The 13,904-nt window shown below is 35.8% G+C and overlaps 1 protein-coding gene across 5 annotated transcripts in view; it reads right to left on the minus strand.

Annotated features, from left to right (window-relative positions):
* Positions 1-13,904, minus strand: part of ptprua (protein tyrosine phosphatase receptor type Ua) — a 297,952-nt gene that overhangs the window by 21,095 nt on the left and 262,953 nt on the right. For all 5 annotated transcript variants that reach the window (XM_017480742.3, XM_047159179.2, XM_017480743.3 and 2 more), the window contains one exon: positions 8,158-8,194. In XM_017480742.3, coding sequence (XP_017336231.3) covers positions 8,158-8,194 — 37 coding nt within the window. The remainder of the gene's footprint in view (positions 1-8,157; positions 8,195-13,904) is intronic.

Consider the following 13,904-nt stretch of genomic DNA (forward strand, 5'->3'; position numbering starts at 1 on the left):
CCACTGGTGTCCCACAAGGCTCAGTACTTGGTGCTATTCTGTTCTCCCTCTATACTCAATCTCTTGTTGAGGTCACATCCTCACATGGATTGTCATACCACTTGCATGTGGATGACACTCATCCTCTCAACTCATCCTCTCCTTCCATCCCTCAAATGCTCTTGTTTCTTCTCAGATCTCAGCATGTCTGGCAGAAATCTCATCATGGATGGAAGCTCATCAGCTGAAACTTAATCCCAGCAAAACTGAACTGCTGTTCATCCCAGGTGATTCATTACAATGTTAGGATCTTGTGATCTCCCTGGACAACTCTCTAATCCCTCCTTCAACTACTGCACGCAATCTTGGGGTAACCATGGAAAAACAACTGGCCTTTTCTTCTCACATTGCTAATCTGACATGCTCATGTCAATTTCTACTTTACAACTTCAGATTGAAGGCCACTCAGGTGCTGGTTCAGTCTCTTGTAATTTCAAGACTGGACTACTGCAACTCACTCCTGGCAGGTCTGCCTTTGAGCATCATTTGACCTCTGCAACTGATCCAGAATGCAGTTGCTTGACTTGCTTTCAACCTTCGTAAGTTCCTCCACACCACCCCATTGCTACACTCCCTCCACTGGCTTCCTGTAGCTGCCTGCATAAGATTTAAATTGCTGATGCTTGTCTACACAGCCAAAAATGGACCATCACCCACTTACCTCAAATCACTTATCACACCCTGCACTGCACCACATTCCCTCCAATCATGTAGCACCACTATACTGGTGCCACCATCTCTCAGGGTACAAGGAAGGCATGCATCAAGACTCTTCTCTGTTCTGGCATTAGGTGATGAATGAACTTGCCCTAGATATCCAAACGATGTCTAAAGACCTACCTCTTCCTAAAGAACTTAAATTAGCAGTTTTCAGTAAAATAATACTAATAATAATAATAATAATAATAATAATAATAATAATAATAAAATGTTGTGTTGTCTGCATGTTTTTCTTTCTAGCTTACCTCCCAACAGACTTTTAAGATGATGGTATGCTTAGTCCCTGATCTAGTGAACCAGTATCGGGAAGTATTTATTACAGAGACTTCAAAGCACTTCTGTAAGTCACTCTGGATAAAGGCATCTGCCATATGCCATAAATGTAAAGGCCTACTACAGCATATGCAGAGATTTAGAGATTGAATTTTAGAGATTGATGTTGGCTTTTTTTTTTCTTTTTTTTCTTTTTTTTAAATCATATGCTATGTTGCTACTACAAGAATAAATTATAATATATTGCTTACTGTTTAGTTATAGGTTTCTAGTGTGATCGTTACTTAAGCTGCTTGAATTTTTGAAAAAAGTGGTTATGAATCTGAAGTAACATTATGAGTATGAAGTAACATTCATTTTCTGAATGTTACTTAGCCCAGCATCCTAATACTTACTTAGTCTGCTGTGTCCATACAATGCAATAATATGTTGATGATGAATTTGGAGGATTTTTTTTTCATTGAAATTTGATTTATTGATGCCATGATAAGTATGCTACAAATGAATAATTGTATTCAACAATAAAGTGTCATTGAGGATGATGGTACGTCCCAAATTATTAAGCATTATTAAAAATGGCATTCAATCAGCCTTGACAAAAGAGTAAGCCACGCTTCTTTAGGATCTGATAGAAAAATTTTTCCTTAAGATACAGATAGTCAACATGGTAAGTATTTCAGAGATGTATCATGTGTTAGTTATGGTATATGTTTTATTTATGGCAAGAAAGCTAAGACAAATTGGAAATTTAAAAACAAAATACCCCAATATATCTGAATTCACTCAAATTCTAGTATAAATAATATCACTCCAAATTGCTGAAATGATCTAGAAATGTATAGGTTCCAGATCAAAATATGGAGAAGGTGGAATTGTACCAAAATGCTGGAAGTTTTTCAGAACAACATAAATGCTAAATGGTCTGCACTTACAGTATATAGCGCCTTTTTAACCTTATCAGTTGTATATAGCGCCTTTTTAACCTTATCAGTTCTACAAAGCGCTTTACACTGTATCACATTCACACACTCACACACCAAGGTGCTAGCTTGCCATCAGGAGCAACTTGGTGTTCAGTGTCTTGCTCAAGGACAATTCGATATGTGAAGGCATGTGGGCCGGGGTTCAAGCCGGCAACCCTACGATTGGTGGACAACCCGCTCTACCCCCTGAGCCACAGCTACCCCTTAATATACATTTAAAATCCTTTTAAGATTAAATTTGTGGGCACAGATTATGCCTACTATTTTTCAAAATCATTTATTTAACATTTAGCATTGTTTGGAGCAAATATATCAAGATGGGGTAACACTTTATTTGAAAGATACCTGTTCACCCTCCTGCTGTTTGGCAAAAAGTAGTGCAGCATTCAAGCCCTCGTGGCCAGACTGTGTAAAAGTTTCTTCCCCCAAGCCATCAGACTTCTCAATCCCCAGAGACTGGACTGGCAAAAAGTAAAATTTTTCTCTCATCTGACCAGACTACACTCTCCCAGTATTACATAGGCTTGTCCAAATAAGTTGTAGCAAACTTTAAACGAGCTTCGACATGCCTTTTCTTTAGTAATAGAGTCTTGCAGGGTGAGCATGAGCAGTGGCGTGCATTGCCTATTGTTTTCTCTGTGCTGATGGCATCTGCTGCCTCCAAGTGTTTCTGGAGCTCTATCCGAGTGGTCTTTGGCTCTTGGGCCACTGTTCTGACTATTCTTCTGACTACCTAGTCAGAAATCTTGTGAGCACCTTCTGTGTATGGCCGGTTGATAACAGAGCTTGTGGATAATGGCCCCAATGGTGCTTACTGGAGGATTAAGAAGTTTTGAAATGCGTCTGTATCCGATTCCATCAATATGTTTCACAACAATAAGGTTGGGAGACGTCTTTGCTTTAACCCATCATGAGATGTTTCAAATGTGACACCTTGGTAATGAAAAGTCATTTTATAGACCATCTATTTACTAACCCAGCTGATTATGGATTTCAGCTGGTTCCTTGCCTTACGTTGCCTTGGAGAACTGCTTTTTGTTAGCGTGTTCAATACTTTTTTTCTGTGTCAATCCACTTTATTAGACATGACTTTATTTATGGACTTTAAAGTTCTGAATTCTTTATATTTCCGGATTTCCTGAGTTAATATTGATCTATGGTGAAAATTTCATGTGAATATTTACTGAAAAAAATGTTCATGCATCCAATAGTTATTTCTCCCACTGTATATCTTACATTTTTTTTTAACGGCAATAATACAAAACCACTATTTTCTTATGTACCAGGAAAATGTGGGCTTTAACTTTGACATACCAAAAAAAAGTTACCATCCATCCACATACTTTTTACAACTTTCTATAAGATGCAACTTTTACATGCTTACTAGATGGCAAATAAATAAATAAATAAAAATAAAACAAAAATATGCAAGGTATTGTCTGGAAAATGCAGTAAAATATTTTTGACTATATGACATTTTCCACCATTGCACATTGTTGCCATACGGCAGCAATTTACCAACTAACCCCCTATCTTTTTTCACTTTTTAAAAAAAAAATTATTACTTGAGCTAATTCAAATAAAACAAACCCATATATTTTTTATGTAAATGTAATAATTCATGTAGTTGAGGATTAAATTATTACGGAAAACCATACCAATTGTAGCTTTTTATTTACGAAGCCCAGATGCCAGCCAAATTAAAGATTTTAATGCCTTCAAAGTAAACTGTTAATTAAATTTACATTTGAAAGTTTGTGAAAAGGTTAGAATTTTCTATATATTTGCATAAATATGACCTAAAACATCATCAGATTTTCACTCAAGTTCTAAAAGTAGATGCATATCTGTGAGTGGCCAAGATTTTGCGTGCATTTCCTCATTTGTAAGTAGCTTTGGATAAAAGCATCTGCTAAATGAATACATGTAAATGTGGCAAAACATTTGCTTTCAGTAACTGGTATGACCCCCTTGTGCAACAATAACTGTAACTAAACGTTTTTGGTAATGATCAGTCATGCACATTGGCTTGGATGAATTTTAGTCCATTCCTCAGTACAGAACAGCTTCAACTCCGACATGTTGGTGGGTTTCCTCACATGAACTGCTTGATTCAGGTCTTTCCACAACATTTCTATTGGATTAAGCTCAGGACTTTGACTTGGCCATTCCAAAACATTAACTTTATTCTTCTTTAACCATTTTTTGGTAGAATGACTTGTGTACTTAGGGTCGTTTTCTTGCTGTGTGAACCACTTTCTCTTGAGATTCAGTTTATAGACAGATGTCCTGACATTTTCCTTTAGAATTGGCAGGTGTAACTCAGAATTCACTGTTCCATCAATGATCACAAGCCATCCTGACCCAGATGCAACAAAACAGGCCCAAACCATGTTACTACCACCACCATGTTTCACAGATGTTATAAGGTTCTTAAGTTGAAATGCAGTGTTTTCCTTTCTCCAAACATAACGCTTCTCATTTAAACCAAAAAGTTCTATTTTGGTATCATCCATTCACAAAACATTTTTCCAATAACCTTCTGTCTTGGCCACATGATCTTTAGCAAACTGTAGATGGGCAGCAATGTTCTTTTTGGAGAGCAGTGACTTTCTCCTTGCAACCCTGCCATGCACATCATTGTTGTTCAGTGTTCTTCTGATGATGGACTCATGAACATTAACATTAGCCAATCTGAGAGAGGCCTTTAGTTGCTTAGAAATTAACCTGGGTTCCTTTGTGACCTCGCAGACTATTACACATCTTGCTCTTGTAGTGATCATTGTTGGTCGACTACTCCTGGGGAGGGTAACATTGGTCTTGAATTTCCTTCATTTGTACACAATCTATCTAACCATGGATTGGTGGAGTCCAAACTGTTTAGAGACAGAAATCGTCTTTTTTCATGCCATGATACACTTCTACAGACATGTGTTGTGAAGATCAGATTTTGATTGATCCCTGTTCATTAAATAAAACAGGGTCATATTTCTGCAAATATATATAAAGTTTTTAAGGGTTCACAAGCTTTCAAGCACCACTGTATAACAGTCTTATGAAGCACTATGTGTTCCTTCTACAAGTTTCTTAAGCAGATGTTAGTATTAATAAACTAATAACTTGCAAAAATATGGATTAAAAATACAGTAACACAGTAATCAGTCAATTTATTATCATTATTGGCTGCTGTTTTGTCTGCCATGTAAAGACAAAGCTGCAGGAAACCTCCAATATCAGCTTTCACTTTTTGACAAAAGCCTTTCATAAATACTCTGGCACTGCTTCATAAAATATTTATCCAATGCTTATGAATGTAGGCACTAGGTAGGTACTGTTAAAATAAAGTGTTACCCATGATTGGGTCATGTATTTATACAAAATAAATAAAAAATAAAAAATCTGAGTGAGTACAGAACTAAATAAATGTCAGACGCTAAACCTCCCCATCGTGCTTTCAATGGGTTGCATTTCTATTTAATATAAGATTTTTTTTGCCCCTGTCATTTTTTCCATCATGTGAGGCATTTCTTGTTGGTGAAAAATCCACTATAAACATTTTATAATTTTAAATACTGTTCATAACCAAATGAATTTGTTTATTAAAGTTCAGCTTTGTTCTGGTAACCTGGAACTGAGTGTATGCACATGTGTATGAAGTAGGGATCTGAAAACTGTAGCTACTTGTGCTGTTGAGTTTTTGTTTATTCATTTTAAAAAGGCCAGATTTGTTCTGGTGACCTGGAGCTTCTCTGGAGAGCAATCATGCATAATCATACACAGAATTTATCTCAAGGCTACAGTTAGGGTGCTTTGGCTTTGTGTAAATCCTTAAAATGCTCTCTCTTTCTCTTTCTGTTTGGCTCTCTCTCATCTTCAGCACCTGTTTTTGCAGCATATTGCATTGGATGTGTTTGTTGTAACACATGATGGTTGAGGCACCCTGAGGAATGTGTGGGATTTAAAAAAAAACAAAAACAAAAAAAACTGTATGTGAGGACCCGTGTATGTGTATTGTGCTGTGTATGTGTCCATTGTCCATAATCATACCTGTCACCCATCTCCTACTTGGTATTCTGACATGGCACTATGGCCAGCATGTAATTAATATTACATTTTTTAACCAAGTTAATATTCACATCATTTGAAGAAAGTGTAAGATGTGAAAGCTACAAAGTTCCAACCTAAAGTAGTCTCGCAGCTGTAAATTCAGATGAATTTGTTTCAAATCGTTAAGGTTTGGCCTGGGGCTGGTTTAGTTGTTTATTTTTGTTGTTTTTTTTAACCTATCCCCCCCCCCCCCCCCCCCCCCCCCATCATTACTATTCACATCCAAATTGCTTTTGCCTGGCAGAGTAAAAAAAAAAGATAATGATCAGAATTTCTGATGAAAACATGTCCAACTTTTTCATACTGTATATTTGTAGTTTTTTCTGTTGCATTGTGCGTCTCTTATTCTATTAATTATTACTAGGGATGCATCAATAGTTACCGGGATCAGTCTGATATTGTGGTCACTTACTCATACTCTGATGCAACGTGATACTATGTGATGTAAACCTAGTATATGTTGTAATGCTAATTAACAGAAGACCCAAAATGACAGCAATCTGGACGTATTTCACAATTAGAGTAAAGTGCAACATCTTCATACAATAAACTTGTATTATTCATTACTGCAGTGAACATTGGCTGGGTGAAAATAACAGCTCTTATCCAGTTTGTTGTTCTTGATGATCAGCCACTATGGGTCATTAACAATGAAGGATTCTGATGTGATGAAATCAATGTAATCTAAAATAACTCATGCAGATAAATAATGCACTTTATTTAAAATGATCTAACTAACTCTGAAAAGCATAAGCCTAGCACATAAATATGCATATGTGCAAATTTCATAAACACTATTTAAACATAAGCATAAAGAGCTAAATAAAATGTTCCATGGTGTCCCTAGTTAATTAATACTAAGTAGATCAGATATCAGAATCAGTATCAATGAGTACCAAGAAACATACTCATATGTAGTCTGAGGTGTGTGTGTGTGTGTGTGTGTGTGTGTGTGTCGGGGTGGGGGGGTAAGTGATGCATCACCAAAACTTATTATGCTATTATAGATATTATAGATCAGGTTTAAAAAAGTGATCTTTGTCTGGGATATAAAAAGCATTGATTTAAACATATTTAGAGACATTTTGGCTCTGGTAAGTCACAGCACAGCCAATCTGTCTTCTTCAGAATTGTAAAAAAAAATAAAATAAAATAAAAAAAAAAACACAATTCTGCCAGAAGCATCATGGGGAATGTGATTTCTTTAAGTAGGGCATGTTCCAGGGTCAACATTCTGTTTAAATAAACACTGCGATCTAATGATTCGTGTCTGCCTCCACCTTCTGCCACTCCTGGTTGATTTACTGGTGAGAAATGTATCATACATATAAAGAAGGACACAATATTTTGTGCAGTGTCTAGCTGGGGTATTGTTATAAAAGTGCCCTTGTATGAAGATTCACTACTAATAGTGCATTTATAATAATATGCCTTTATAATAATATGCCTTTATGTGCATTTATAATAGCCATATGAGCAGTGCATTCTGGGGGAAATTTGCAAGTGACCTGCAAAAGTCAAAAGTATACAGTGATGACATAAGATGGCTTGCTAAATCCTATGTGAAGTCATGTTCACTAAGACATCAGAGCAAATTACAGTGTCTTCTGATTGACAGAGCTTAAGTTCTAATGCCTCAATATAAGGATCAGTGGTACATTAAATAAAATAAAAATAAACAAAATTCATTGCAGTTCTTCTTAAATCTTAAAGCATGAAATTCAACAGATAAAAGAAGGGGGTTGGATGAGAATGAATAAGAGAAAAATTTGCAGAAGTAGGAGTAAAGAAAAAAAAATCTAAAGATAGCGAAAATGCAAGAGAATGGGCGACACAAAACAAAGAAGTGCAACCACAAAGACTAGATCATCAAGATTCATGAATAATATTCCACATTAAAATTTTATAACATGGAGACACAGCTACGAATGAATACACACCCTCACATAAGCTCCCACAGACACATAACCTAATAACTATAAATATCCACAGCATTAAATGCACTATTTCAAAACAACATAATCAAGGAACTGACCTTGAGTGGCGATGAAATGGTTGGAACGTTGGTATCCCTGAGAGACAGACAGATTGTGTTTTGACAGATAGAAAACAAAGAATCTTATTACAATAGATCATTGCCAGAGTCTAATACAGACGTGATTCCTAAAAAAAAAATATTCTGTGATTTGATGTTTTGTTGTTTCCTTTTACATCCAGTTTAAAGAGTTCAAACATCACCTAAAACACTTCTCTAAATCTTCCAGTAGAGGTTAGATACATTTTGCACCAAGTTTAAACAGGTGAACATTTAAACATTGCCTTAGCCTTGTGAACAGTTGTGGCTTGTCGACAGGGGCAAATGTTAATCTTCATACAGTTTAAATTCTGCTGAAATTCTAATTACCTCTTTTGAGTAATTAACATTTTCTTTTTAAATGTTTCTATTTGACAGCTATAAGCCAATGTTTCATCGATTTGGTCACCTCATTTAGCTCCATAGAATTGTTATTATTGTTGTAAAAAAGAAAGAAAGAAAAGAAACAGGATCCGCAACAACCACTAACAAACTCCCACTGGGGCAGGAGTCACACTGCCCAGGCTCGCTCTATCTTCATTGGAGGACCAGTGGATAAGACAGTTAGTGACAGGGCTGCAAATTTAAAAATATTCTCATGGCCATTGATATCTTGTTTATAGCAACTAATTGGAATTGAATCTAATACATTTCTTTAACTCTTTTAACCAGAGGCAAAAATTGTTTTGAGGATACCCAATTCAGCATTGAATTTATTTGTGATGTCACACTCCATAGTAATGTTAATGGCTCATATGAAAGTACACACTCAGGGCTTTAGGAATTTGCAGTTTTTCACAAGTATTTCTTTTTTTTTTTTACCTAGCCTAATAGATTTAAATTTTTGTACTTTTAATCTAGTGGTTGTATACAATGTTATACTGTCAAAAAAGATTTAGTTGTGCTTTTTTTTTCTTTTCTTTTTTTTAAATCTCTGTATCAATGTTATTGTGGAGGGGTGTGAATTGTTTTCCCTGCAGGTGGCTCACACCCCTTCTCTTTCCCATTGTCCTGCTCACCAGCAGCTAAATACAGAGTCACGATACTCAACACATCAAAACCCAACAGTGCCCTGACTAATCTTATAACAGACTTGGAGCAATAAAATAAAACATTTGTTTAATTCATTTCAAGTGTTTGGCATGGTTTTTGAGATTTGGGCCAGACATTTTTCTGAAACTAGGTAAAAACACTTGTTGTATCAAACAAACTTTAAAGGTATATCTAAAACCACTCAAAACAAGCTGCTAGGCTAAAATTTCACTAGATAGTAGCCTGTAGCATCAGTCTATCAAGTCTGATAGCCTCTCGAATTTTGTTGGAGGCTATGTTGTTAATGTCAAAAACCTTCATTCTCATTAAGACACCTTGCTCATATTATCAGTTCTGTAATATCAGATTCACATGGAATATTACAGAAGGAATATGTTATGTGAGATAAGTAAGAGATTTTCAATATGGCTACATAAGCACAACCATTTATACATTCTTCTACTTTCTACTTACTACTTGCACACAAATCTCATGGGGTGAAGAAGTAAATGGTGAATCAAATCCAAAATTATAGAATCTAGCATAAACTGCTGGCAGATGTTGGTCTGAACTGTACACTGTAGACTACTAAAAAAATCGGAAAATTCCCCTGCCTGTTGCAATGACACTGCTCCATTACTCGTGTTACTATTTCTCTCTCTCTCTCTCTCTCTCTCTCTCTCTCTCTCTCTCTCTCTCTGTCTCTCTCTTCAGTTCTCTAGAACATATATTCTTCAGATGAAGTATAGAGTCTTTAATCTGTCATAGTCAAGTGTAATTTTTTGGCTGTATACTTAAATGATCCATGTATATGATGCAACACAGAGAAATATTATACAGAAATATTAAACTAACAACAAAAGCCTTATGATTTGTCTGCTTGAACTTAACACCAGCTCAATATTTCAGTCTGTAGCCCTACTGTACCATTGCTCTGGCATTGGTTAAAATTCAAACTTCATGAAGTATCATTGTGTAGGAGTGAAAATCACACTGGACTAATGAACTTTATATAATCACATCGGAGGTGCATGGTTAGAATAATCTGATGTTCAGTACAGACATTTGCACTTTATATTTACTTAATCAGTGAATGTAAACAGAAATTAAATCTCTAAACTATAACAGTGCCAGGTGGATAATGAAAGTGGTGGCAACATGCCATGTGTGCAGTGTCAATTCAAGTATAAAATGGGCTTAATCTGCAACTGATGTACCTCAATTTTGTCTACTGCAGTTTGCCCTGAGAGGCTGGTATGTTTGGTGAAGTAGTGTGTGGTGAACTGTAGTGCGGTCCACATCAAGTGTGGAAGCTATCCAGCCCATACAGAATTTCTTGCAAATTGAGAACTCCCGAAATTGCAATTGCACAAAATTATTTTGCGTGGTCTTTCGCAGTGATGTTTGTTGTTAAATGAGACCTTTTAGCTGTACTCATTTTTGACACATGTGAATTGAAGAGGGCTTTGAATTGATGATTGGCTTTGAATGCATGCTGTGATGATGTCACATAACACATCTTGGCCCAAATCTGCCTAAAATCTGCTGTAATTTTTAAAAATTGTAGGCTCCTTTGAATAGCATGTCCTTGACTAGGGGTCCTGTATGAGTGAAGTTTGCATGTTCTCCCCGTGCTTTGGGGGTCTCCCCTGGGTACTCTGATTTCCTCCCCTATCCAAAAACATGCTTTCTAAGCTGAATGCCATTTCCAAATTTTCCATAGTGTATGAATGGCCATTTGAATGGGTGTGAATGTGCCCTGCGATGGTTTGACACCCCGTCCTGGGTGTCCCATGCCTTGTGCCCCGAGTCCCCTGGGATAGGCTCCAGGTTCCCCTGCGACCCTATGTAGCATAAGCGGTATGGAAAATGAATGGATGGATTTAATATTTAGAATTGTATTTAAATAACTTAAAACACAACTTAAAACTGTTATTTGACATGAGTTAAAGTAAAAAAACAAAAAAGAACAAAAACAAAACTGGCCTCTGTCAGCAGTATTAATATTTTAGTGTTAATTTTTTATTGTTATATTTCATTATGGAATGGCTTCAGTATTATGTATCGATATAGCGTTAACACAATCAAACCAAGCTTTCACACTGTTTCATATTTACATTTATATCTAAATGCTGTTAATATAAGCATGACTGGAGCAAGGTTAACTACTGTATGTGCTGCAAGTGCTTGCACTATGAACATTGCAAAAACTCCTCTCTTAAATGCAAATGCATAGCTAAGAATCTTCCTAGGGAAAGAATGGCTCCTCATTTGTAGGATGCATGATGGCATGCCATGCATCCCAAAACCATAGTTCTTTACCACTTGAGTGTGAAGCGGAAAAGGAAAAGGAAAGTTATGCCTACCATTAGTGCAACCATCCATGTACAAAAGTGACATATGGAATTGCACAATCATTCAGAAAGAATTATTTTATGTGAAAGCAAACCTGTTCTTATGAGCCTCTCCCACTAATGAGCCCAGAATCAGTCCTAGGTGCAGGCTCAAATATTCAAGCCAAGTGTGAAAATGACCCAATACATTTAATGGAGCTGTATTAAATGTTAGTGGAAAACTTTCAATCCTGTGAGTTTCTTATCTAACAGCCTGGATGAGTGCAAAAACCACCCACTTGAGAAACTTTTTAACCCTGCTGCACACCTCTAACATGCCACGATAGTATCATTAGATATGGAAAGAAAGACATTGCTTTTCTTTTTCATATTTTCATATTTTTTCACAGGGGTGTAGGACATAATAAGTGATTGAAGAATAATTTAATTATTTTTATACTGGCAGTTAACTGGGTATTCTAATAGCAGGGAGTATCCCTACTCTCTCTCTCTCTCTCTCTCTCTCTCTCTCTCTCTCTCTCTCTCTCTCTCTCTCTCTCTCTCTCACACACACACACACACAGACACACACACACACATCATACATCCTCCTCTCCAAAACTCTAAATCTCCCATTCCATTTGAGCATACCACACAGTGTTGTGAGAGACAGATGATGCCCCCAATGCAACACCTCTGTAACCCTGATTTCCATGGGTCTGTGCTGTACCCAGTATTCCCTGAGAGACAGTATATCAAGACTTTCTCTCAGTTCTTATAGGTGTACTGTAAGATCACTGGCAGCAGACATACTCTGAGTGGCACGCAGATATACTGGGAAAATATGATGCTATAATATCGATATCATGATCAATGTGCCAACACACTTTTCTGGAGTCATTCCATCTCAAGTGGCCCAATTTGTGGCCTGTTTTTAATTTTCCTAAGGTTTTTTTTTTTTTTTTTTTAATGATTAACTCTATGTACTGGCACTGCAAAATCACCAGTTTTAAATTTTTATTTTATCTTATTTGGTTCAACTATGACGGCCATGTTTTTGTCATGGCACACACAAATATTGTTTATACAGCTGTTTATGGAAACCTCAGTATCTTGACTCAGGATAGTTCTAGCTCCTTGGAACCAAAACTGATCTCTAGAGCACATTACAAGGTACATGTACAATTGTAATGCTCAAGATTGCACAGTTCCACATTTAGGGTCAATTTATAATGGGAAGGGTTTGAGTCTCAGTCTTACTTTTTTTAGGAAGTGCCAAGGTAAGTATAGTGTGTTTCTTGTGTGCTATGGCACAAAGATGGATGTGTAGTCAAACCAAGTAAAATAATATATATATATATATATATATATATATATATATATATATATATATATATATATATATATATATACATACATATATATATATATATATATATATATATATATATATATATATACATACATACATACATATATATATATATATATATATATATATATATATATATATATATATATATATATATATATATAGTTTTTTTGTTTTTTTTTTAAACTGGTGGTTTTGCAATGCAAGTACATAGAGGCAATTACTCAATTTTTGTCTAAAAATTTAAAACAAGTCAAGTAACCAAATTTGCAATTATTGGACCACTTGAGAGTGAATGACCCTCTGTGATATCACAGGTATTGTGATATTTATTTTTGTAGACATTGTAGCATTGTAGAAATGTCTTCAAGTATCTAACCCCATGTCCAGATAATGAAAAGATATGCCCTTAGACAAATTAGCATGCAAACTTAAATTGATACAAGTATTCGGTTAGGTAATTTTACTGTCCACTCAGTTAAAAAATGTAACAATTTGTTTTGCAACTGGCATAAAAAACATAAAGAATTTACAATCTCAATTATCAACTTTAATTTTAGACTGTCACCTTGATGTCACCTATGTCAGACATAATAGGAAATCAGGGTTTAGTTACTATGCTGTATCATATGCCTAATAAGCCATTAACTCTCAAAGTATTCTTATAATGAATAACAATGGAATATTTTGTTTTCAAATAGGACATTACCAAATACGTTCATATGCCTTTGCTGTATGTTTAAGTGTGGAATGTTGGGCAGCTTGCATGACCATTATCAAACCCACATGAAGAGAAAAAAAGGAAGAAATAAACATTGCAGAAGTAAGAAAGAAAACAAAATAATCTCAGAGGAACGCATTATACAACTAGCCAACCACCCACAGTGTTGTAGACTAAGTGCTGTACAGTACATAAAGCCTACTCATGATCTCTAATCACAACCTACACAGCAAAACACTTCAGATTTTTA

The sequence above is a fragment of the Ictalurus punctatus genome, chromosome 12, assembly GCF_001660625.3.
Source record: "Ictalurus punctatus breed USDA103 chromosome 12, Coco_2.0, whole genome shotgun sequence".
NCBI lineage: Eukaryota > Metazoa > Chordata > Actinopteri > Siluriformes > Ictaluridae > Ictalurus > Ictalurus punctatus.